This window comes from Lactuca serriola, chromosome 4, assembly GCF_051521515.1.
Source record: "Lactuca serriola cultivar US96UC23 chromosome 4, Lser_US96UC23_V15, whole genome shotgun sequence".
Classification (NCBI taxonomy): Eukaryota; Viridiplantae; Streptophyta; class Magnoliopsida; order Asterales; family Asteraceae; genus Lactuca; species Lactuca serriola.
The window spans coordinates 316,381,612-316,405,423 of NC_136411.1; the positions used below are offsets into that span (position 1 = coordinate 316,381,612).

Here is a 23,812-nt window from a genome sequence, read left to right on the forward strand (position 1 = left end):
AGGGAAAGTTAGGGCACCATTTGACCTCCTTAAGGGAGTTTACGGCCAAAGAACCATTCCCTTGGGGTTTTATGGCTATAATCCCTTTATGTTCATGTTTTCTTTCAAGATTAAGGTCCCTACTTCGATGGTGGTCGATTCTAGACATTACCCCAAGCCATAGGAGGTGTTTAAGGGGCAATTTAACACCTTAAAAGATGTTTACGGCCTATGAATGAGTGTTTACGGTCCAAGAATGTTCTTGGGCTGTAAACTCATGTTTACTCCCCAAATGACAAGATTTTGGTGTTCTAAGTCCATTCATGCAATCCCTTAAGTCATAGCTAAGCACTAGGAGTGATTTGGAAGGGTTTTGGGGCTCCAAAACCCCATTTAAGGGTGTTTACGGTTTGGGGCTGTTGTAGGGCCGTAAACACATGATTTTTATACATTTTCATGATTTAAACACGGATTTGTATGCTAAACAAGCTAAGCAACAAGCCAGGATAGATTACTTACAAGTTTGGAGCTTGAAAGAGGTGTTTTTGGATCAAAATTGGCTTAAAGAGAGAGAGTAGAGAGAGAGAGTGTGTGTGTGTGTGTGTGTTATGAGTGGGAAAAGGCTTCAAATGAAGTCCACTCACCCTTATAAAGGGTTTGATTTTTTGTCCCGGTGGAAATCTACCCGATACCGACGTGGTCGTGAATTAGAAACTTTTAAAAAGAATATCGAGGGTGTTTCACGTGTTTCTAATGTGTTTGGACACTCATGAAGTCATAATAAAAGTATCAATTTAAATAACCTAATCCAAAATGTTAACAGAACAATTTGGTAAAGACGAGTTTTATTGACAGAAACGAGTTATAGTCACGGAATAAATTTCAGGTTGTCACAGCTCCCTAGCGAAATGCTCTACCCGGTTAGCGCACTCATCTGACCACGGTCATCCCCTAGGCTCTTCCTAGGTGCTCACACTTCTTTTCCATCAGCTTCTGAAGAACTCCTAATAATGTCATCCATCTACCTCCTGAATATCGTCATATTCACTTAGTAGCTGACTCCCATCACCGAAAGTTCCACAAATCATGAAGCAAGCAACATTCGGGCATCGAATAATCTCTATCATCACGTATAACCATTCTAGGTTACAAATCTGCTTGCTATACTCGTACTTAAAAGGTATCACCGAGCTCAAGCAACTCCACCCCTTGCGGGCATCTGACTACTATCTCAGTAGGCTCCACAAATGCTCATCTAGGTATCTATCCTAGATTACTCCTCCACTCAGATCCCTCTCTAAAATGGTTTCCTGCTGGATAGCCTTATTCCGCACATAGTCAAAAGAAAATCATAGATAGCAGTAACTCCTAGGCTAAGGCATCACAAATCATGCCACTCTAGTCCTAAAATATGAAATACCTAGCCTACTCTCTATCATGCATAACATATCTCATAACAACTTATAACACATAAGTAAGGGTATTTTGGGAAATCACTGTTTGGGCGCTGGCTGATCGTACACACTGCTCGATTCCTCTTTCTCTTAAAATTCCTTTACTCATTTTTAGAAAAAATCCTTTTGAAAAATTTTCTCAAATCCTCAGTTTGAGTCCATACATACCCGAAGGTGTATCCGAATCCCTCAAACCAAGGCTCTGATACCAACTTGTAACACCGTAAATTTTCAAACAAAATTTTCTATTGAAAATTTACCAACATCACATATAATAGTTTTCAAAATCTCAAGTTTTGATGTCATAAAATATTTTAAAATAGTTTTCAAAAGAAATTATAAAAATCTAGGATCCCCATTCGTTACTCTTTTCTCTTGTGTGTACAATCGAGCCGCCGCCTCCCCGCGATCCTGATAAGAACCTGAAACACATAACACATAACATGGTAAGCATGAAGTTTAGTGAGTTCCCCAAAATACCACATACACATATTAGCCACTCGAGGCTATAACTCTGTAAGACCTTCTGGTCAATGTGTCTCAGTGGGATCTTCCGGTCCCACAACTCTGGTAGACCTTCCGGCCCTACCATGATTTGCCTTCCGGCCCAAACTCTGACTGCCTTCCGGCCATAACTATAATTGCCTTCCGGCCTTAACTTTGTTGACCTTCCGGTCCCAAACATACGACATATACATATCACATAAAGTCACATAACTATATCAATACATAAGACCTTCCGATCACATATAAATACCACTCTAGGTAACGTATAGTGAGAAGACTCACCTCATATGATGAACAACCTATAGTCATGTTGTTGTGGCCTCTAACTCTGTGCCAAAGCCCATAATTATCCCAATTAGGTACTAAGTCGATTTCTCCACTACTAGAAAATAGCCCTTTAATGACGCGCAAACAATGATACGCAGTGATTGACGATACGCAAAAGCGTGCGCCCTAAAAATAATGTCATCTCTTCTAAAATTTAAAAGATAGAAGACACGCATTTGTGCGTGCCTGGAGTTAGTGTCATCGCAAAAAAAAACACGGAGGGCACCTTTCGTAAAGTGTGTATCGTGTAAGGACGTCGCTTTATAATTTTTTTAATAACGCGCGTTCACTAATTCCTCCTGATAAGCAACTAGGGCTTTTTCACAACTAGGGCTTTTTTTCCACATTCATTCCACACAAAATCGTGAACATTTCTATCGAAGAATAACGATCGTTTCTCTTGTACCCCCAATCTCTGAATTCTACCCCAAAAATTTATGTAATATCTGCTAATCTGAATCGTGAAACCTCTTGGGAACAATAGCGGAAGCGAACAAAGGATCGGAAGAAGATGGCCCTTCGTTAGATGATCCGTGCATCTGTTTTACATAAAGCCTATACTTCTGTAAATGACTGGCGACGTTCTCTCTGGTCAATCCTTCAACGTTCATCATCTGCACAATCGTTTTAGGAACAATGTTCTTCACTCCTAAATGCCCAACAACCTCCACAAATCGCTTGTGTAGTTGAGGAGTCCAAACCAAACGAACCCTTTTCAACAACATTATGGAAGAATCATCGGCTCGCAAAGCGGAGTCAGCTTCCCCTCCAGCTCCACCGCTAGCGCCGCCGCTGTTAACTCTGTGTAATCTCCTCGAATCGGAATTGTCTTGAGTCAGATCGACGGTATCCTCACCTTCCATAACCGTCTTGAGTCAGATCGACGTTCGACAACCCGGCCTCCCACTCTGAAACTCGGTCATCGTCATCTCCACCGCTGACATCGTAGTCAGTAATTCTGACTTCCTCTCCCATAGCAATAAATTGGTAAGTAAGTTGAACCGATTTCAACGAATTAAATGCCCTGAATAACAATTTTGGAGTAGGATTCAGAGATTAGAGAAATTTAGGGCTCGAGAAGACTCTTGAAAGCTCCTAAAAGACTGCAAAATAGGTAATTAAATCGACTTGTTGGCTACTTCAATTATTTTCCCTAATTAAATTCTCAATCTTTTGTGTTGGCTTCGTCTTGTGTTGCTAGTTTCCCCTCTGCGTCCACCTCTCCTTGTATTAGCTAAGAAGAAGCTTATGATTTTACATTTTCTCTTACCACTTCATTTTCACTCCTCTTAATTACTAACAATTAGGGATCTCAAGGCTACACTAAATTCTTTGGTGGGAAGCAGTTTATCCAACAGGGTATTTCTGCTATTTATTCAGTTTTCTAATTTAGTAGGAAACCCAATCTTGATCCTTTTGATACTCTATTCGATGAGCAGGCCCCAGAGGTCACATTCCCTTAAGGAACAATGGTACTCTTGGATTCTTTCAACATATTGCACTATTATTCATTCTTTTGGGGCTTAATGCTTCATTTTTCCTTAAGTTTAATGGCTTCTGATGTGGGTTGTAGTAGATTAGCAGCAGCAATCTGACTTTATGGTATCAACTACTCCTACTTTTCAATTTCCCCTTTTTTATTCAGTTTGATGCTTTTATTTTAGGCTTTATTTGATTATAATATAAACAACATACGATTTATGTTTTATTTATGGTGCAGTTTGCTTCTGGTGAAACCGTGCGGGTGATTGGTTGAACATGTGCTGCAAGATTAAGCTTTGGGAATTGGTGAATGCACTTGTGAAGCTTTCTCCCTAATTTGGGGGCTTGAACAAGCTCTCCCAGCTCCTATGATGACAGATCATAATATCTTTCCCTTGCCAGATCCTTCTTCTCTAGCGTCATCAGAATGTCATTTTTAATCCCGTGAAATTGGCGTAGTGGGGTTTGGACACTCCAGATCCTTTTGTTTATCATTTTTCACAAGTTCAAGGTTTTCTCGGCTAACTAGAATCCTCTTTTCAAATATAAGCACCTGATGCTTTCCAGACACTCCAATCACCTTTTCATAACAAATATCATTCATCAACTGAAATCTCTTTAATGGCTTCTTTACTTTAATTCCAATATATTGTTGAGCAAGTGGGCAAGGTCTGTAACTATTGTCAAAATGAAATAGGCCTTTCTCCAAGTCAAATCGCATAAATAACACAACATCATCATAATTGGGAAGCGTTGCAGATAGCCCAACCAACTGAATATGTTCCTTTGTGGTCTCAATTTGTCTAACAGTTCTTGCCACAATACTCCCGGGAACAGGTCCTCTGTTATCATTACGGGAATTTGTTCCTTTGTGGTCTCAAAATAGCTTTCTTTCTTAAAATAGCTTCACAACATTACGGGAAATTACGTTCTCCTTTTGGCACCGATACTACATCAAAGCTAAAACTTTCATCTTTTTATTAATTTCAGTTTGCCCAAAGTCCAAATAACAAACAAGGGTATTTTCGTAATTTAACAGTAAAACGACACCCCGGATGTAGCGGTTGCTAGACTATTTGCATCTGCAAAGAAAGACACTTCTCAATATGGCGATTATGGAGCTTTCGCTAACTGCTTGCAGCAGTTGCCACCAGAAGGACGAATTCAGGTATTCACCTTATTTCATTTATAGTCATCAAAGACATTTTCAGAAGATACCCAACACGTAAGTTTCTAGAACCTTTGTATTCCAAAATATAACTTTTTAATCCAATCTTTTGTTTCAGATATGAATCGATTATAGCCACACTTTGTGAGAGTTTGGATACATTAGATAAATCAGAGGCTAAGGCATCAATGATTTGGATAATTGGTGAATATTTTGAAAGAACCAACTGAAGGACCACAAAAAATGATCTCGAGGTTTGTTTTTTTCGTGATTGTGATCATGATTATAGTGAGAGATAAATACACTTATTACTGTTTTTGTTTTTGTTATCTTCAAAACTTATCTCGTATGATTTACACTAGATATAAGTGGAAAATAACTGCCTAGAAGTGACGTGATGGAAGGTTAGTCCCTAACATCAAGGACAACAAGTTGATTCCAGAACAAAATATACTATAAAATTTTTTTTGGTAAGTTTGTGGATACCTTAATTTATGCCTTTAAGCTACAACACAAAATCTTCAAGTGACATTATATGAAACTTTTCTTTTTGGAGTGAAATGACATAAGCATTCAATAGTTATATTTCAGTGTTTTCTAAGCATGTTAATCTCTCTCTGTTTCAAGATCCGAATTTTGGGTGGGATAATATAATGGTGGTTCTTGTTGTTCAGGGGGAAGGAAAGTGGATTTTTTTTTTAAGATTTTCCATTGTTTGGATGAGATGCTTTCAATTTTGAGCCTCAATTCCTTTTCACTTTTCTAAATGTGTGTGCATATATATACATACATATATATATATATATATATATATATATATATATATATATATATATACATGGATTTTATCCTCATCTCTTCACCCCACACACTTACACTCTCTTTATGGATCATGATTGTATGTATATTGGTTTCATATTCTGTTATTCAATTATTGTTGGGTAGATCATTATAAAAGGTGGATAGGCTAGTGTAATCAATTGGACTTTATTTGGTTTTGTTAAAAAAAATTAAAATGTTATCTTTTTTGAAACTATGTTCTGTTGCTTGTCCGGTCCCATTCAGTCTTTCTGTTTCATCCATTTGACCTTGAAGATTTTTTTTGTCATAGGGTGAAAAAGAGTGTTCATACTATGTGAAAACAGGGCAAAGTAAGTTTGGGGTCACATGTAAATTTTACCATCCACAGCCAGCTGGCATGGTGGCATCACCAGTACCTTTATTAGATATGCCTTCTGCTATGTACCCAAATGTTCAATCTCCATTTGACAATCCAGGTCTTCGTGATCGGGCTTATATATATTGGTGTCTTCTTTCAACTAATCCCAAGGTTTGTTTTTTACTTAAAATTTTAATTCTAATTTAAGTATTATAATTTTTAGAGTAAATTACATTCCTGTAATGTTTTTGTATTTGTTCAGAGTAAAATGGCTATACTTTTGGGACAAAAATTGAAAATTTTAGCTATACATGGGGACAAAAGTAGTCAGATTTACTTGGAACAAGGACCAAAAGCGTTACAAGAGCCTTAAACAAGGACCAAAATGCAAGAGAAAAAACTTTTTTGGGACCAAAAATGTAAATATGCAGAACAGAAATTACATCAATAATTCGTTACAATTCCAAACATGTTACCATTTATGTTACCATTCGTTACAATAATTCGTAAGAGCTTTGTGCCTTTGCCTTTTATCTCGACATTCGACAGGCTCCCCACTCTCCAACTCCATCTATTTTGAGATTTTCGTTCGGCCACACACTTCAGGTACAGTTGTCGACTTTCCCCTCTCAGTACACACACTTAGCTTTTGTCAAAATTTGTGTTTAATCTGTATAATTGTATGTATTTTATCTGTATACTTGAATCAGTTGAATGTATTTAATCTGTGACTTATCTGTGATGAAATCTATGAATCTTAGGTGAAATGACTAAAAATCTAAAATCTGTGGAATATAGTCTTATACATCATCATCTGAGCTTATGTTATGAAATATGTGTATGTTGTTGTAGCCTTCCATGGCAGGGGTTAAAAGTTGGCACCAAGAAGCAGAAATATGATAAAATTAGTGAAAAAAAGATGCTTACCCTCATTGAGGTATTGACTATCATTTAGAGCAAATATACTTTTAAGTACTTATTCTCTTTAAGTTTTATTTTATTTATTTACTTTTACCTTACAGGTGCTTTGCAAATCTTCTCCTACTGAATTCATACAATATTTCCATTATTGTCGATCTTTGCGATTTGAGGACAAACCAGATTATTCTTACTTGAAGAGGCTTTTCCGTGAACTTTTCACTAGAGAAGGTAGAATTTATTTATATTTTTTAAATAATTATATTGTTGTATATTATTTTCTTAAATACGTATCAGTATATTGAACAAGAAGTGTTCATGTGTCAAACTTTCTTTATTCAGTTTCAGTTTGACTATATATTTGACTGGACCATGTTAAAGTATCCCCATGTGGGCTCCAGTTCTAGAGGAAGGGTAAGTTATTTGTTTGTTAATTTTCTATCTTTTCTGAAATATTTATTTATCTTTATTATGAGCAGACAACTACAAAATTGCCATTGAACACTGGAATATCAGCAGAGAAAGCAAAAAGGACCCCAGGTTTGTTTAGCTTTGTTTTTTACTTAATATACTTGTATTAATTTTTTTATTTTAATGAGAAGGAAATCTTAATGGTTGTTAATTTTATACCATTTTAGTGAAACAAGAGGTTCGAGATAGATTCTCAAGGACAGTTGAGTCATTTACTAGAAGAAATGGTTCTAGTAGCAGCTTGCATGGTGATCATCAATCAAGGCATAGATCTTCAGAGAATGTTAAGGATGTTGTGAGTAAAGAATTATGAAAGGCAAGATGCAACTTTACTTAGTTGGAATTTGATGTACATAGTAGATTAGATGCAAATTTATATATTGTAAGAAATAGAATTGTATGACATTAAATTTATGCAATGGATTCTATTTTTTGTATATGATATTTTATTTTCTATTATGAAACATTAAATACAAACTTAATTTGAAAATAAGTAAATCTATAAATAATATTTTTTTAAAACATTTAAAATTATGATACGCAAAAATGTGTGTCATCTTCATTTATGACATGACCTTTCTTGATACGCATTGCGTGTCATTAACACGCGCATCGTAAGGTTACGACACGTGAATGCGTGTCGTCTTCCTTTATGACAGTGCCTTCCTTGATACGCATTGCGTGTCGTAAACGCGCGTCGTAAACGCGCGTCGTCTATAGATGACGCACAAAAGTGCGTCACCTCTCTTTATGACAGGGTCTTCCTTGACGCGCATTTGCGCGTCGTCTGAGCCTTTTACGACGTGCAATGAGCGTCGTAAAAGGCTGTTTTTCTAGTAGTGCTCACTCTTTAGATCTAGAGGTAGCCCACTGACCAGCCCATTAATGATCTAAAACCCATTGGGCCCATCAAGGCCCAATTCTCAATCTAAATGGCAGGCCCAACATTAGATAAACTCCCCAAGCCCACTAAAGGCCCACTTTGCTAAACTGGGCTCACTCCCTCTAATGGGCCTCACCCCAAGCCTAAATATATCCTTAGCCCATAACTTCAGACTATTGATGGCCCATCAGCCCAAAACATGGCCCAAAGCATGGCCCAAAACACAAAGTCCAACACAGACAAGTTTACACAGTGCGTACACCTATGTACGCTAAGCGTACTGACTTGATGGCAAGTATGTTGGGCGTACCTGCACGAACGCTCAGCGTAACCTTCCTGAGAAGCCCTTTTTCGATTAAGTGCTTATTACTTCATTCCAGAGACTACAAATTTAGCTCCAAGTCCTTATCATCCTCTTAATCCTTAAAGTCATAATCTTGGTGACTTGCAACCCACCAAATAAGCTCAAACTCAAAAGGCAACAACATACTTCCATAATAAGGGCTAGATATCATGCATGAACTCATTAGGATCATCAGGATTGAAACTTTACTGCTTATGGGACCCTTTTAGCTCTGAGGGTGGCAACCCTAAGCTCAAAAACAAGATTCCAACATAAAGGTCCAAACTTGGGACCAAAACAACTCCAAAACTTCACTACACAAGATCTATGCATTCTTAAATAAAGTTATGAACTTTATACCTCAAAAGAGCTCCAAATGGTGATGTTATTCCAGATCCATGAACTCCAAACTCCCAATTTCTTCCTGGCCAACTTCCTGCTTTGAAAATCCCAAGCTTACACCACCAAATGAGCCTCTTGAAGATCAAATCTCCCCAAGGAAGAAGATATGAGGCGTTCAAGGGCTTCTCTAAGGTTGGGGAACAAACATGGAGACTAGGGTTCGAACCATAATGTTCTATATATAGAGGCACACCCTAACTTTAGGGTTTCGAGACTTTGGACGTACGCTGGGCGTACACCAAAAAGCATCCGCGATCATTTCCCATCATACGTTGGGCGTAACCCAAGCTACATTGGGCGTACCTAGCTGCTCACATGCATGCATTCCATGCATGCATAGGACCCACTTGTCAACCATTTACATTAGGGGCCAATATTGCCAAAACTTTAAAGTGATATCACTTTTCGTTCTAGGTCTGTTTCCGACGAGCTTTACATCCGAGAAACTCTACACTTCTGTCAACCTTATTCTTCCTGATGCCCACTCGAACTCAGATCCTAAAATTCATAAAATGCCTGCACCAGCGCCTTTAACAATACATTTGGGCTCTAAAGCACACACCGAACTCTTTTGTCACACAACCTACCTTACCCATATCCCAATAAGGCTTAAACCTTCATCCTTCAGAGCCTCAAAGTCTTCTCATACTCGGATTAAGGCCCACGGGCCTTAAATCACAACACAATCTGGAATAGGATGTTACACTTTCTAACTGCCAGAACATCAAATGGATGAAGGACCCAAAGTAGAATCCTGCTAATATAGTCAGAAGCACAAACACCAAAAGACAACAAACAATAATCCTAGATTAGGCTTTTGCAAAATTCACTAACCCTAAGAGAGGGGTTATGATTTTCGGCTTCTATGAAAGAAAGGGTGAGGTGGACGAAAATCAGAAGGAATCAACAGCTATGGTTTGCCCCTTGCAGTATAATTATAGGTAGTAGATAAATCTTTAAGATATTCAAATTCTCCAGGATAATCCTTATCTGATTCAAAACCTATCTTATCCCTATCTAGGCCTTCTCAAAACTATATATATCACCTCTCTAGAAGGTTCTAGAATATTCCAATTAATCTCTAGAAATTAATTAATATTCAAGCTCTTTAATTAATTAAAACTATTTAATTTATTCTAAAATAATTTCTAACAAATTTATTAATTACTAATAAATTAATAACTTATTTTTCTCCATTTCCTTATTGGTATTTGAGTTATAAGGCCAATCCAAAAGGACCTTGCTATTATTAGAAATATCGCTGAATAGTTAATTTCCAACAATCATGACGAATAGAATCAGGAAAATCGTGGAAAAATCGAAAGGATTGGAATAAAGATAAATCTCTAACATTTGAGTATATCCTTGATCCTTTACAAGAAAGGAAGAGATCATTGTAATGAGTTACATGATGTAGACTTCCAAACCAATAGAAACAATTCATATTCACAATCGTGATTCCTGTTCTTACTAAAGGAGGAGCGGTAGCTTGGAAGAATACTAAGTAAGATACACAAGACTGAGTATATTGAAACTAATGGAGAAAAAAAATTATATGGATGAAGAGTTTCATCAAAAATATATCGGTGTGGTTACACATACACACACACAAAGTATACTTAGAATTGTTGAACATTATTGATATCATAGTTACTTCTAAGCGAAACTTGGTTGATCCATTCACCAAGTTGTTTCCCAGACAAAGCATGACTCTTATAGTAGGTCTAGTTGCATTATATTTACAAGTTAATTAGCTTAATTTATCATTTGATTTGATGTTTTGGAACTTATATAGTATTGAAATTACAGTGATTATTATATTAAGAGCTTAATATATTCTAGAGATCAATAACTTTCGTTAATTCATTCCATTTTGCATGTTTTACAAACACATTTGAGTAATAATTCAGAATATCCATGGTTGGTCATTCTTCAAAGGAAAGAAATATTGAATTAAGACTAATATAGGAGTGTCAATAGATTATCTATATTAATGGATAAAACATAGATATGTGACGAACATACATATGTACTTGATAAAGATCAAGTATACGAGTAACCCACACTTAGAGAATTACTTTTAAAATATTCTTACAAGTAATGTTAAGATGGTAATATCTTATGTCCTTGAAATGGAGATACATAGGAATTATGCATAGTATATTATGCCTTGACGTCCTCACATATTACTTGTAATTGGCAGCGATACGAGGTACGCTTAGGTATAACAGAACAAATGGGTAAATGTATGTATAATCAAAGTTCATTTGTTCCTTCTAACATTTTGTAGAAGTGATATCCATGCGCCGCTCAATGATTCAACACTGACAAGAAATATATAATTATACTCGGACTGAATTGAGAATCATTCAATTATGTAGTTTATCGTTTGGATCACCGTAAATCTTTATTGAGAAACAAAATCATGAACTTCTAAGATTGACAAGATTTCCACGTCTCACATTTATCTAGATATCAAGAACATAATAATATTTGATTACTTACCGAGGACTGGTTCGAACCTTAAGGTTAAAGGTCTCGGTACTTGTCATGGAAGATATACCCTTTGTAATTTTGTTAGTTATTTATAATTGTTGGGACGTGTACAAGTATGATTCTATTAGAGATATGCTCATTAGTACAAGTTCGCGACACAATTACTAATTACATATGCCAATTTGGGTTACACACTTGGCTCATCCAGAAAAGCAAGAGGGTCATTTGCGTAATAAATATAAATCAATTAAGAGGTCCATTTATGCAATAATCGTCTCAAGTTTATATTATTGTAATGTTACCGTAATTTGATCAAACTTAAAGGCTAAGAAAGGCTCCTAGGATTTTCCCTCCTTATATAAGGAATGCGAGACCAAGGGACGCTCCTTTAGCTAAACCCTAATTTGAAGCCTCTCACTCCATCTCCTTTCTCCACTTCAATCGTCACCAAGAAGGAACTTGCTTGCTTGAAGCCAAGGTGTGAGATTCCATTAGAAGAACAATACTTTGAGTTCTTGAACTTATTGACATCATAATTGTATTCTTATTAAACCCTACTATATATTATTTGTTGTTTTTAATCAATGAACAAGGATCCATGGTTCAACCATGATATTTTTAATTTTATGTTTTTGTTGTTTATTATGTAGGAATATAAATCATGATCAAACAATTCTGAGAACTCTAAAACCATTTGTACCAATTATAGATTAAGCTCATTGATTCTAATGAGACTAACTACCTTCCATAATTATAAGAGTAACTTCATATTGTATTAAATTCTAAATGATGATTATAGTATATTTTATGGTAATAATATAAAATGTATTTAATAAAATTCCATTTAATCCTTCCTAATAAATAAAGAACTGTTTGTCACATGTCACACTCTCATTTATTTGGTCACATGTCATTTTATAGTTATTTTCAATTAATTTTTTTCCACATGGCATTTTGTGGTTTTTTTATTTTATTAATTTCCACATAATATTTAAAATATAATAATTGCAATAAATGTAATAATAAATACATATCAATTTCATTAATTAACTTCCTTCTAATTTCAAATTTTATAAATTAAAATTTCATTAGTTTACTTTATTTATTTATCTAAATTATTTGTTTAATTTAAAAGAAAAACAAACAATTTAGTTTTAATTTCAATATTTTTCTAATTTTTTCTTATAAATTCAAAGCTCTCAAATGTTTAGAATTTCATTTTTTTTTCTCTAAAATGAACTCATATAATACATGGGTCTTACACCTAGTTCTAACATTATATGATTATATTTTGATTTATTTGTAAAAACACTAGAATATACACTCCTCTAACATTTTTGACGTGTACTTAAAAGAAATACAAATAAATTCATTTATTTTCAGATGTAATAGTATTATTTTCTTATACCTAGGGGTAAATAATAAACAAAACATTTTTATTAAAAACAACAATATACAACTGTTTTTGGCCAATACAACTATAAACATAAAACCCAAATAAATACAACCATTTATAATATCTTTATTTGTTTATTCTTTTGATTGTCGTTGCAAACATTGTAGTTAGATAGTTTTATGATGAAGATGCAATACTACCTTAATCGCTGAGGTTCCTTGTTTCTCATGATTCGGACCTTTGTCCTTGCGAATATTTCATTGGGCATGGAAGACTTAGACACAAACATATGATAATAAACATGTATTATTTTCCATAGAGGCTTTGTTCTATCATTTTAGATGGAAGAATTTTGACATGCATATTACAGAATTTTTTTTAAGATGAAGCAATTTCGTACAACGTTATTTATTTTCAAGCCTTTTAAAAAAAAATCAATATATGCAACCGTCCCTTTTATCCTTTGAAAAAATAAAGAAGAAAAGTGGAAAAAAGCAAATAAAAGATATATTATTATATTGTAACTAAATACGGGCTCCATTAAGTCCATATTTTCCGCACCTTGACCAATGGCCCAAAGAGTGTATAAAAAATCAAAAAAATTATATGGATATTTTTTTCTTATTTAACAAATGGAAAGCAAGGAAAATGACAATTAAAAAACAAAATGATTGTGATAAAGGTAAAAAGAATATTTTTATTAAGTTAATGGTGGTGAAGAGGATCCATAGCCATTCAACCTGCGAAGTATACTCTTATTTTCAACCAAAGAAACATTATTTATACTGCAAAATTCCAAACTTCATTTGTATCTTCTATTTCAAAGTTCAATTTTCCAAATTAAAATATCAATGTCGTTAAATTATAATATATATATATATATATATATATATATATATATATATATATATATATATATATATATAGTTATGTTCAAATGTTTTCAGTATCTACTGTGTGCATGTATGATTGATTCTGGGTTAATCATTTTAGTTATTTTAAAAAAGTAATTAATGCATATTAAATGCTGAAGATATAATTAATATACATTATATCTTCAACATGTAATATACATTAATTACTTTCTTAAAATAACTAAAATGATTGGTCCAGAATCAATTATAAATACACACAATAGATAGTGAAAACAAAATAACCTAACAAAATATATATATATATATATATATATATATATATATATATATATATATATATATATATATATATGTATGTGTGTGTGTGCGCGCGCTTTGATTGATCCTTTTCGCGTTCTTTTTAGGAGTGTGCAAAAACAAATAAAAAGAAAACAAAATAACAAATTATTCTGAAAAACCCGGTTTGATTTTTGATTTATAAAGCCCAAATTTTTATGTTTAGGTTGCCTTTTTCATTTTTTCATAGAAAAGCTAAGAAATCAAATGAAGTGAATTTATAAATCGGTATTTTACGTCATGTTATATTATATTTAGTACATTACTTCTTTTTGTTAGATGTAATCAATTATGGTTATTAAAATAACAAAACGCAAATTATTTATTAACAAAAATAAATAAATAAATAACAAAGATAAATGATTTCCTAAATTCAAAAACCATCAAACCGGACCATATTCACTTGTAGTTTTTCTTTCTTCCTTTAAATTTAAATTTTAAAACTGACCTATATACAAAGTTATGACTACAACAATTAATTTTATTCAATGTCAATTATAATCAGTTATGTTGTCACGTTAACTTAATAATTCTTTCCTTCCTAAAAGCTGTTCTTCTCCATACACAAGCAAGTGTTGATTGTTAACAATAAAGATTTTTGTAGTTAAATAATGGAAAGAAGGAAATCATTTTGGCACACACATAGAGAGCAAATCCCATTAGGCTTTTCATCTAAAAAGACTTTTATACATATTTTACCTAAATATAATTTATTCATACTTCACTTAGGCATTTAGTTAGTAGATCACCACGTTCCCTATTATTATAACTTTTTTTTACAAGCACATAAAAGACCTTGATACATGTGGTAATTATATATTATATATAATTTATATGTATGAACATATTTATAAAATATAAGAAAATTCTAAAAATCGGTTTGAACTAATATCATACCGGGTTAACTAAAAAACCAAATTTTAAAACATTGCTTATAAAAAAAATTATTTTTCGAATTTTTTTATGTTGTAATGCTTGATTAATCAAAAAGTAATTTTTAAATTGTCTTTTTAAATAACTACTTAGACTAGTCTGTGAAAGAGCTTATTGAGATTTTTTAAAATTCTCCCAAATATATGCTTCATTAATTATTTCTTTTTAAAAAAAATCAATCTTCTATAGCTATTTTATGTAATTTTACATATTTCAATTTGTTTATTAGTTAGTGTTACCAAACATAATTTTTTTTTATCTAACATCAAGTTTTTAGTTATTAACTAGTTTTTCAGATAATCCGTGAAACATGTCTTTAATTTAATTATTATGTTTGACAGATAAAAGAAAAAAAAAAGAAACGATAACCAAACACAAATTTAAGATATTTTTTTCTTAAATTTGGCAAAACATAAACTTTAATTAACAAATAAAAAATAAAAATAAATTCAAAAAGAATAATTACACCTAGGAGTCTTGACACAACATCTTGAAATGATCTCTTTCTCCACCCCACAAATTCTCACAATGGTAACTTTTGTTTACATGTACGATGTAAACTATAATTACCATGTTTTTTATTACTGCCAAAAATGTTTTATTACCGCCGAAAAATATTTATTATATACAACCTTCTCAAAAAGCTCACGTACAATCGGGACTAACCTGCAAGAAATAGCAACATATTTTTATTTATCTTGTGTATTATAATTTATACCATAATACTCTCATTTCTATTGTGTAATTCCATTTTGAGTAAATTACACGAATGGTCCCTATGGTTTGGGTAATTTGCATGTTTGGTCTCTAACTTATTTTTTTAACTCGGAAGGTCCCTACAGTTTGTTTTTATTGTGCGCTTGGTCCCTGTCTTACCTAAAAAGACTATTTTGCCTTTGATTTTTCTTTAAATAAATTAAAAAATCAAGTGCAAAATAGTCATTTTAGATAAGACAGAGACCAAACGCGAACAGAAACAAATAGTAGGGACTTTTTGGGTTAAAAAAACAAGTTAGAGACCAAACATGCAAATTACCCCAAACCATAGGGACCATTCATGTAATTTACTCTTCCATTTTTTTTTCTTTTCAAAATATTGTGCTCTGAAAGTACAATTTTTTTTTTTTTTTTTTTTTTTTTTTTGCATTTAAACATATTTGGTTATCTTTCATTTAACTATGTGTATTTTTAACATCATAGTTTTGATTGAAGATTCAATTGTTTTCTTATCGAGGTATTGAGACATACCCAGCGGTGGTGGGTGGGGGTGGTGATCACTGAGTGGAACGGTTGGATTCAGATGATGATGGTTTTGCAGTCGGGAGGTAAGACCAAGCTAAGGCGGTACTTCCAAGTGTTATTGCAACACCAATTGAACCCCAAATCCACCTTTGTCTTTTCTTCCTCTTTTGCCTAAGTCGACGCATGGTTTCTATAAAAATAAATAAATAAATAAAAATTCTAAAAGTAATAGTTGACACTTTAACAAAAATATGTGTATTTAGACCAGTTATTAATCAATTAATCACTATATATATATATATATATATATATATATATATATATATATATATATATATATATATATATATATATATACTAATAAAAGAGTAGTCTTTTTGCCAAGTGTCATAATATTAGAACTCCTAATTAATATGATATCACTTGTAATTATATTAATTCTCTATTTTAAATTCATTAAACCTCCTAATTAATATGATGTTATTTGTCAATCTATTTATTCTTTATTTTAAATTTTAAAATTTATATTATTGTTTTCATTAGTCCACAAATAAAAAGAGTCTAATATATATGATAAATTAATTCCACATATTTATTTGAATCAATAATTATAATTTTACATAACTAATAAAAAAATCTCTTAATTAATAATGTATTTAAAATTTTATATAAAATAACTGATTAATAATTTTGAATTTTTTACTATGAATATTTAATTAATTTTGTAACCGTGGTTTCCATGGGTTATAAACTAGTATACTAATAAAAGAGTAGTTGTTTTGTTATGTGTCACCATATTAGACATCCTAATTAATATGATGCCACTTGTCAATCAATTAATTCTTCATTTCAAATTTATTAAACCTCATTAATGTGATGTTACTTGTCAATCTATTTATTTTCCATTTTCCATTTTCCATTTTATATTATTGTTTACATTAATTCACAAATAAAAGTTATCCGATATAAATTAAAAATTAATTTCACATATTTATTTGAATTAATGAATATAATTTTACATAACTAATAAACATATCTCGTAATTAATAATTTATTTATAATAATTGATTAACAATTTTGAATTTTTACAATGAAATTTTAATTAATTTTGTAATCATGGTTCCTACGGGTTATAAACTAGTATATATATATATATATATATATATATATATATATATATATATATATATATATATGTGTGTGTGTGTGTGTGTGTGATCATGTTTGGGTGGTATATATATATATATATATATATATATATATATATATATATATATATATATATATATGTGTGTGTGTGTGTGTGTGTGTGAGTGTGTGTGTGTATGTGATCATGTTTGGGTGGCCTCTACGAATGGAAATGAATTTTCACATGATTTTTTTTTACATTATGTGTAGATATGATATAATTTTATATTTATTCTAGGGATTTAAGTAAATAATACATTGTACGTAATAAAAGCTCATTATTATTAACATCTAAATAAGTTACAATAAAAATATCTTTGAAAATGTTTAATCTCATAAAAGACCTTATATTTTGTGTTTTTTTTTATTAAACTTAACTTTATTTTTTTCTGATAAAGACCTTGTATTTTTTTCATTTTTTCTGAAAAAACTCTCAACTATTTTACTTTTTTCCGAAAACACCCTCACATGTTACAAGTTTTTTCGGCAAAAAATGACTAGATGGGCTAAAAAAATTAAAAATGTACAAGGTCTTTATCAGGAAAAAAATAAAGTTAAGTTTAATAAAAAAAACAAAATATAAGGTCTTTTATGAGATTAACCATTCGTTTTTTTTGAAGAGAGATTAACCCTTCTAAAAAAACAGAAATGTAATTTAGTTCAACGAAATGAACTTTTTTGAAAATTTATGTTTCATTAACAATTGCTCAATAATAAATGGGTTCAATTGCAATTTCATGATGGAATGAAAATTATTATCAAAATGGATGGAATCACATTCCTTCATGAATCGTCCATTCCATTCCATCAGTCAAAACATTTTTTTTCTTTTTTCATTTCAATGTAACGAATCATTCCCCAAATCCATAGTGTTGTTTCTCTTTTAATTAATGGGCTTAATAGAAAAGGTCAACGAAATGTCAAAGTATAAAACTCACCAACACTTTCTTGATTCCTCTGAGACATTTCATGATTAACAGCCTCATAGTAATGCACTCGATCCAACAACCTAGCAATCTCAAAGTTCTTAGACTGGAATTGTGATTCCATTTCCGCCCTTGCAATTCCCTTCCCAACGGAATTGGAAACAAACCTTAACACATCAACCTGGCGACATATCTCTTCTCCAGGATCTTTGGTTTGATCATCCTCCACTACAGTAGGATCTAAAGGAAGATTTATTCCAACAATGGCTAATTTTTCACGAATCCTCCCCCATTGACTTTTCATATCATTCAGACGATTTTCAGCTTGCCTTCTTTTCTCCCTCTCATATAGAAATCCTGATCGCATCTCACGTAATTCCCCCTCAATGTCAGTTGCCTTATGCTGGATTCCGGTTTCTGTTGCCAGTTCTGTGGTGATAACACATCGGAATCACCAATTTCTTAGTATTGTAATATGGTTGAAATGAAAGAAATAGCAATAGTCTTTCATTTGTTTGTGTATTGTATGTAGCATCCTACTTTTATTTCTTTCTATTATATCTCGTGCTTTCGATATTTTCTTACACTAGATAAAGGAGGGGTAGGATAGTCATTTTGAAAAAATAGTGTTTGTGTATTGTAGCATCCTACTTGTATTTCTTTCTATTACATCTTGTGCTTTCATTGTTTTCTTATATTTTGGATAAAGAAGGGGTAGAATAGTCATTATGAAAAAATATTCTTGAAGGGTGGAGTTGGGTATCGAAAAATTTAACTTTCATTTATTAATAGTGTGAGTTAGAAGGACCAAAAACTGATAGGAATGAAATCAGATTACCTTCCCAAGCATCATAAAACTCAGCAAATGGAGTGTTGACATTTAAAGGCCTCTCTACTACATGATTAGTTTCCCCATCACTTCCACTCATTGTATCATTAGGGTCAAAAAAGTCATCCACTTCACCTTCTCTTTCCAATGCATCATGCTTTCTTGAATTCTCACGTCCATCTGCATTATGATGAAACTTGACACGCGTATCATCAACATCACCAGAAACAGTATTTATGACATTCAGAACCTTTTTTGATCCAAGATCTCCATTATTTAGAAACTTCACATGGGGAACATCAGCATTACTAGAAACAGTATCTTTGGTGTCAAAAACCTTGCTAGATCCAACATCTTCTGCTTCTAAACTTTTCCCAATTTCAACTGTATTTTTTTCATCGCGATGAAGAACAACTGAGTAAGTCTTGGAAAGTCTAGGTCCACGTCTCTTATGGTCAACAACATATGGTGATAAAGGAAATGATAGTTGAGAATCTGGAAGTGGTGTTGGTTCAGGAGTAGCATAAAGAGCAGGTGAAATTTGATTCCAATGATGCTTTCTTTCCATTGTGATTGTGGTGTTTCCCAATTCTTGTTTTCCATCAGCACCATGGATTCCACTGGCTTGTTTTGTAAGAGTGGAGCTGCTATTTCTTCTCTCCAGTTTTGGTTCAGGTTTTGTCTTCCTTGTTGATGCTAGCTTAGAAGCTTTTGGTTCTATTAAACTATCCAAAGCCACTGTTGTAAATGTAGGCATTGCACCATGAAGATCTGTATTGTTTTCAGAATTTTTTGGAATAAAATGCAAAAAACAGATTATAATAAGAAACAAGCGCGTAATTTCGCAATTACGTTTTTAAAACAGTTTCGAACATTGAAAGTTAAAAACATGTTTATTTTTTCAAACGATCTGAAATCAATAAAGTTTACCCTAAAATTGGATGCATGTATTATGCATTGAGAATATATGAATGTCGAATCAAACAATTGGTTTGTTCATACTACAAATTAAAACCCTAGAGCCTCCGAAACGAATTAAAAAATTCAAATGTGAAACATCGTAACATTATGTTGAACAAATTAACCTAAAATGGAATCGTAATAACAAGCAAAGTTGAATGTGAAACAACCCAAGCTAACCGAATTAAGCATGGAATTCCAAAAAGCACGAGCAAGAAAAACTATTCATGGAAAGCAGATGCAAACAAAATTTCCGATCGACAAAAGAAATTTACCTTTAATGGTGGTGGAGTTGGAGGAAAGGAATCAGAGAGGGAAACGAGAAACGAAGAAGAAGAAGAAGATCATCCCATGAGAAAGTTTGGAACAAGACTCCTCCCTCCTCTCCATGGCTTGTGGTGAAAACAACCGCTTAAAGTTTTCTCTCGTTGCGAATAACCATCGCTCTCTGCACCAATTACCACCACAAAATCCTTAAAATTTCCATGCTCCATACAAAATGGTAACGGTTAAGTAAAAATTATATATAGACAAAGTTACATTAGTGGTCCTAGTTGTTTGGCATAATACTCTATGTTGGTCCAATTATTATTTTCATTACAACGCCAGTCTCTGTGGTAGGGATGTGCTTTGAAACCGGAAACCCGTTTTGGAATCGGAACCAAACCGGAATTGGTTGGAACCATATTACTCAAAATCGGTCTAGTTATCGGGTTCGTTATTGGCCTAAAATCAAGTATTGTGTAGGGGTCCTTCGGGTTTTAGGTTAATCGGGCCTAAGACCTAGAATCGAAATTAGAATGGGCTTGAATCAATCTGCATTGTGAAGTATTTTTGCTTCACTTTAAACTATCATAATCGCTTTGTTATAAGTATGTCTGTTTTTTTTTCTAGAATCCAGAAATACCTTATTTGCATATGTATTGACTCATTTAAAGTCCTTAAATATGGAGTATTAAAGTTGATTTGTTGTTGTTTCTACAATGTGTTGGATTTTACTTCATTTTAAATTGTCATACATGTTTCGTTATAAGTCCTTAAATTTTCATACTCGTTTCGTAATAAGTCGATTCGGCTTGATTTTTTTAGAATGTATTTCAATGTTTTGGATTAATTTTAGACTCCAAAAACATCTTATTTGGATATGTATTAACTGAATTACATGCTCTTAAACATATCGTATCAAACTGTTTTTTTTTTATAAAACAAACTTTTTTTATTTATAAATCCTTCATTTGCACCTTAACAGGCAGGGTCGGCCTTGAGGAATTAAATATCCTCGAAGGCCTAGGATGAGCCAGAAAAAAGGGCCCTTATCGTATTATAAGTTTTCATGTAACATCCGGTCTAGGCATGAATCAACTTTTATGTATAAATCATAATTGTGGTGGCCACAGTGTGGTGGAGCATCACCACGACGTGGCAGAGCGTTTTGGATCGTGGGACTTAAAATGACCCAACACCGCGTTGTCTTGGGCACCACGACATGGAAGATGTTTTAGTGAAAACCCTAATTTTGGGCTTTGAACACTATATAAAGAACATTAAGGCTAGGGTTTCAGCCTCCATCTTCCTCCCAACCTCAGAAACCCTAGCCCTAGCCTCCATTGAAGTTGTGAGCTCATTCTTGGTGCTTTTTGGTGATTTTTGATGGAGAAGGAAGCTCTCGGTGTGGTGGTTGCTTGGAAAGCATCATTTCTCCGGCTAGTATATCCTATGGACCTTGGTGAGTGTCCAAGATTCAACCTTTTTCTTACCATGTTGCTAGATCTTTCGATTTTGTCCCCTTTTCCATGTTTTGATGGATTTAAGTAATGGGATCTCATAAATTTTTCAAATTTATGAATCTCCAGATCAAGTAGAGCATTTAGTGTAGTGGATCTGAATTATAATTGAGATTTGAGGTCATGCATGGAAGTTTTGGTTAAAAAACCCTATTTTTGACCAAAAATGGAAAAGGCATGCATTCGGCATGCAGGTCCATAAAGCCACAATTTTTAAGGTTCCTTAGGAGCATGAAATCCTTCTAGAAACTTTGGAGGTTTAACTCTAAAGATTGGGCTCTTAATAAGTGTCTTGATGCCTTAAGTTACCATTAGAGGTTAGGGTTGGGACTTTGGTTTATGGAGGGTTTTGAGGGATAAAGACCATGGGAAGGACCATATCTAATCTTTAGGAGCTCAGATAGATGAAGGAAATGACATAATGGTTTAAGTTTTCTAGACGCATCACCACAATGTGGTTAAGGTTACCACGGCGTGGTGACTTGGTCAAGACCCGCCTGTTTTATCGGTTTATAGCCACGGTGCGGCCAATGAGGCCATGTCGTGGTTACTAGCTATGTTGACTTTAACCAGGTTTAACATAAGGGTATTTTGGGTATTTGATCTATGGACTGAGTTTTGCTCATGTAAAGGTGATCGGTAGAGTTCGTATTCAGAGCAACGTGTTGATCAGCTATCTTTTCGGACTGAGATGTGAGTTTTCTTCATTGTACTCATAAATCGAAGGAACCAATGTTGGCCCACTATATTATGTATCCTATTATATAGGATGTCGTTATGTTATAGTGATTTTTTAGGTCTGTATCCTAGTAAACAAGATGCTGCTATGCGGTAGTGATTTGTAGATCTGCTTGTTTGTTTGCTGACTAGTTATATGTTTATCTGTAGCTAGATATATGTTAATTGTTATGTATATGTCAACATGATATGGTGGGGTTGAGACTGTACTACTTTGTGTTGTCAGTCAACGGACGGGGACATTCTAAATGAAAGGTTATGGGCCGGGGCATTCCAACCGGAAGGTTGTTGGCCGGGGGTAATCCAATCAGGAGGTTGTGGACCCATTATGTATTAGCAATCCAACTGAAAGGTTGTAGGTCGGGGCATTCCAACCGAAAGGTTGTTGTAATGCCCTAAAATTCAACCTAAAATTTTCAATTAAAACTTTAAGTATTTATTGAAATCACAATTGCATTTATCAGAGTATCATTAAAAGTTATCAAGTACATAAGTCCCCCATTGATGCGATGCAATCGAGTTGTGCCCTTCTTTTATCACGTATTAGAAATCTGCACTTTAGTAAGAAAATCAAGAGTATTGGTTTCTAGAAGTCCAGTTGATTTCTGGGTACATGTCAAAGCTAGTGGGAGCATAATTGTTATTGTTATGCTAGTGGGAGCATAATAGTATTGCAAGTTGGCAATATTGTTCATAAGAAACAAAGTTTTTCAATTTGCAAATTGCAAAATTTGGGAATTGTTTCTCTATGATAGACTTAAGGGAGAGGGCATTCATACTTTGTTTCAAATCTAAAAGTTTAGATTGCATAGTTTAATAGAACTTAGTCATAAACATATATGAATATCATGTTGAAATGATTCAACATAGGAAATTCAATATACATAAATATTATAGCAAGAGACAGAACATATATCGGATCCTTATATAAGACATAATGAAACGAGTCTCATATGCTTCGGGTATAGGATCGATTACATATGTTATAATATTCACTTGTTCTGATTTTTCCAAAT

The 23,812-nt window shown here is 33.2% G+C and overlaps 2 protein-coding genes and 1 pseudogene across 3 annotated transcripts; 1 reads left to right on the forward strand and 2 right to left on the reverse strand.

Moving 5' to 3' along the window:
• Positions 1–2,630: 2,630 nt before the first annotated feature.
• Positions 2,631–3,264, reverse strand: LOC145100691 (transcription factor LUX-like; annotated as a pseudogene).
• Positions 3,265–4,801: 1,537 nt separating this feature from the next.
• On the forward strand, positions 4,802–7,828 carry LOC145100690 (casein kinase 1-like). Its single transcript, XM_079037866.1, has 8 exons — positions 4,802–4,917; positions 5,036–5,171; positions 6,029–6,247; positions 6,626–6,682; positions 6,929–7,013; positions 7,099–7,225; positions 7,474–7,534; positions 7,633–7,828. The coding sequence occupies exons 5-8, from the start codon at positions 6,996–6,998 to the stop codon at positions 7,652–7,654; spliced, it is 228 nt and encodes a 75-aa protein (XP_078893992.1). The 5' UTR covers positions 4,802–4,917; positions 5,036–5,171; positions 6,029–6,247; positions 6,626–6,682; positions 6,929–6,995; the 3' UTR covers positions 7,655–7,828.
• A 7,640-nt stretch (positions 7,829–15,468) lies between these two features.
• LOC145097304 (uncharacterized) lies at positions 15,469–20,751 on the reverse strand. Of its 2 annotated transcripts, XM_079034841.1 has the most exons (5): positions 20,550–20,751; positions 19,324–20,085; positions 18,498–18,914; positions 16,378–16,561; positions 15,470–15,795 (listed from the first exon to the last, which is right to left on the reverse strand). In XM_079034841.1, the coding sequence occupies exons 2-4, from the start codon at positions 20,069–20,071 to the stop codon at positions 16,404–16,406; spliced, it is 1,323 nt and encodes a 440-aa protein (XP_078890967.1). In that variant the 5' UTR covers positions 20,072–20,085; positions 20,550–20,751; the 3' UTR covers positions 15,470–15,795; positions 16,378–16,403. The 2 variants fall into 2 exon arrangements, with proteins under 2 accessions (XP_078890968.1, XP_078890967.1); XM_079034842.1 differs by lacking the exon at positions 16,378–16,561 and having other exon boundaries at positions 15,469–15,795.
• Between the last annotated feature and the right edge of the window lie 3,061 nt (positions 20,752–23,812).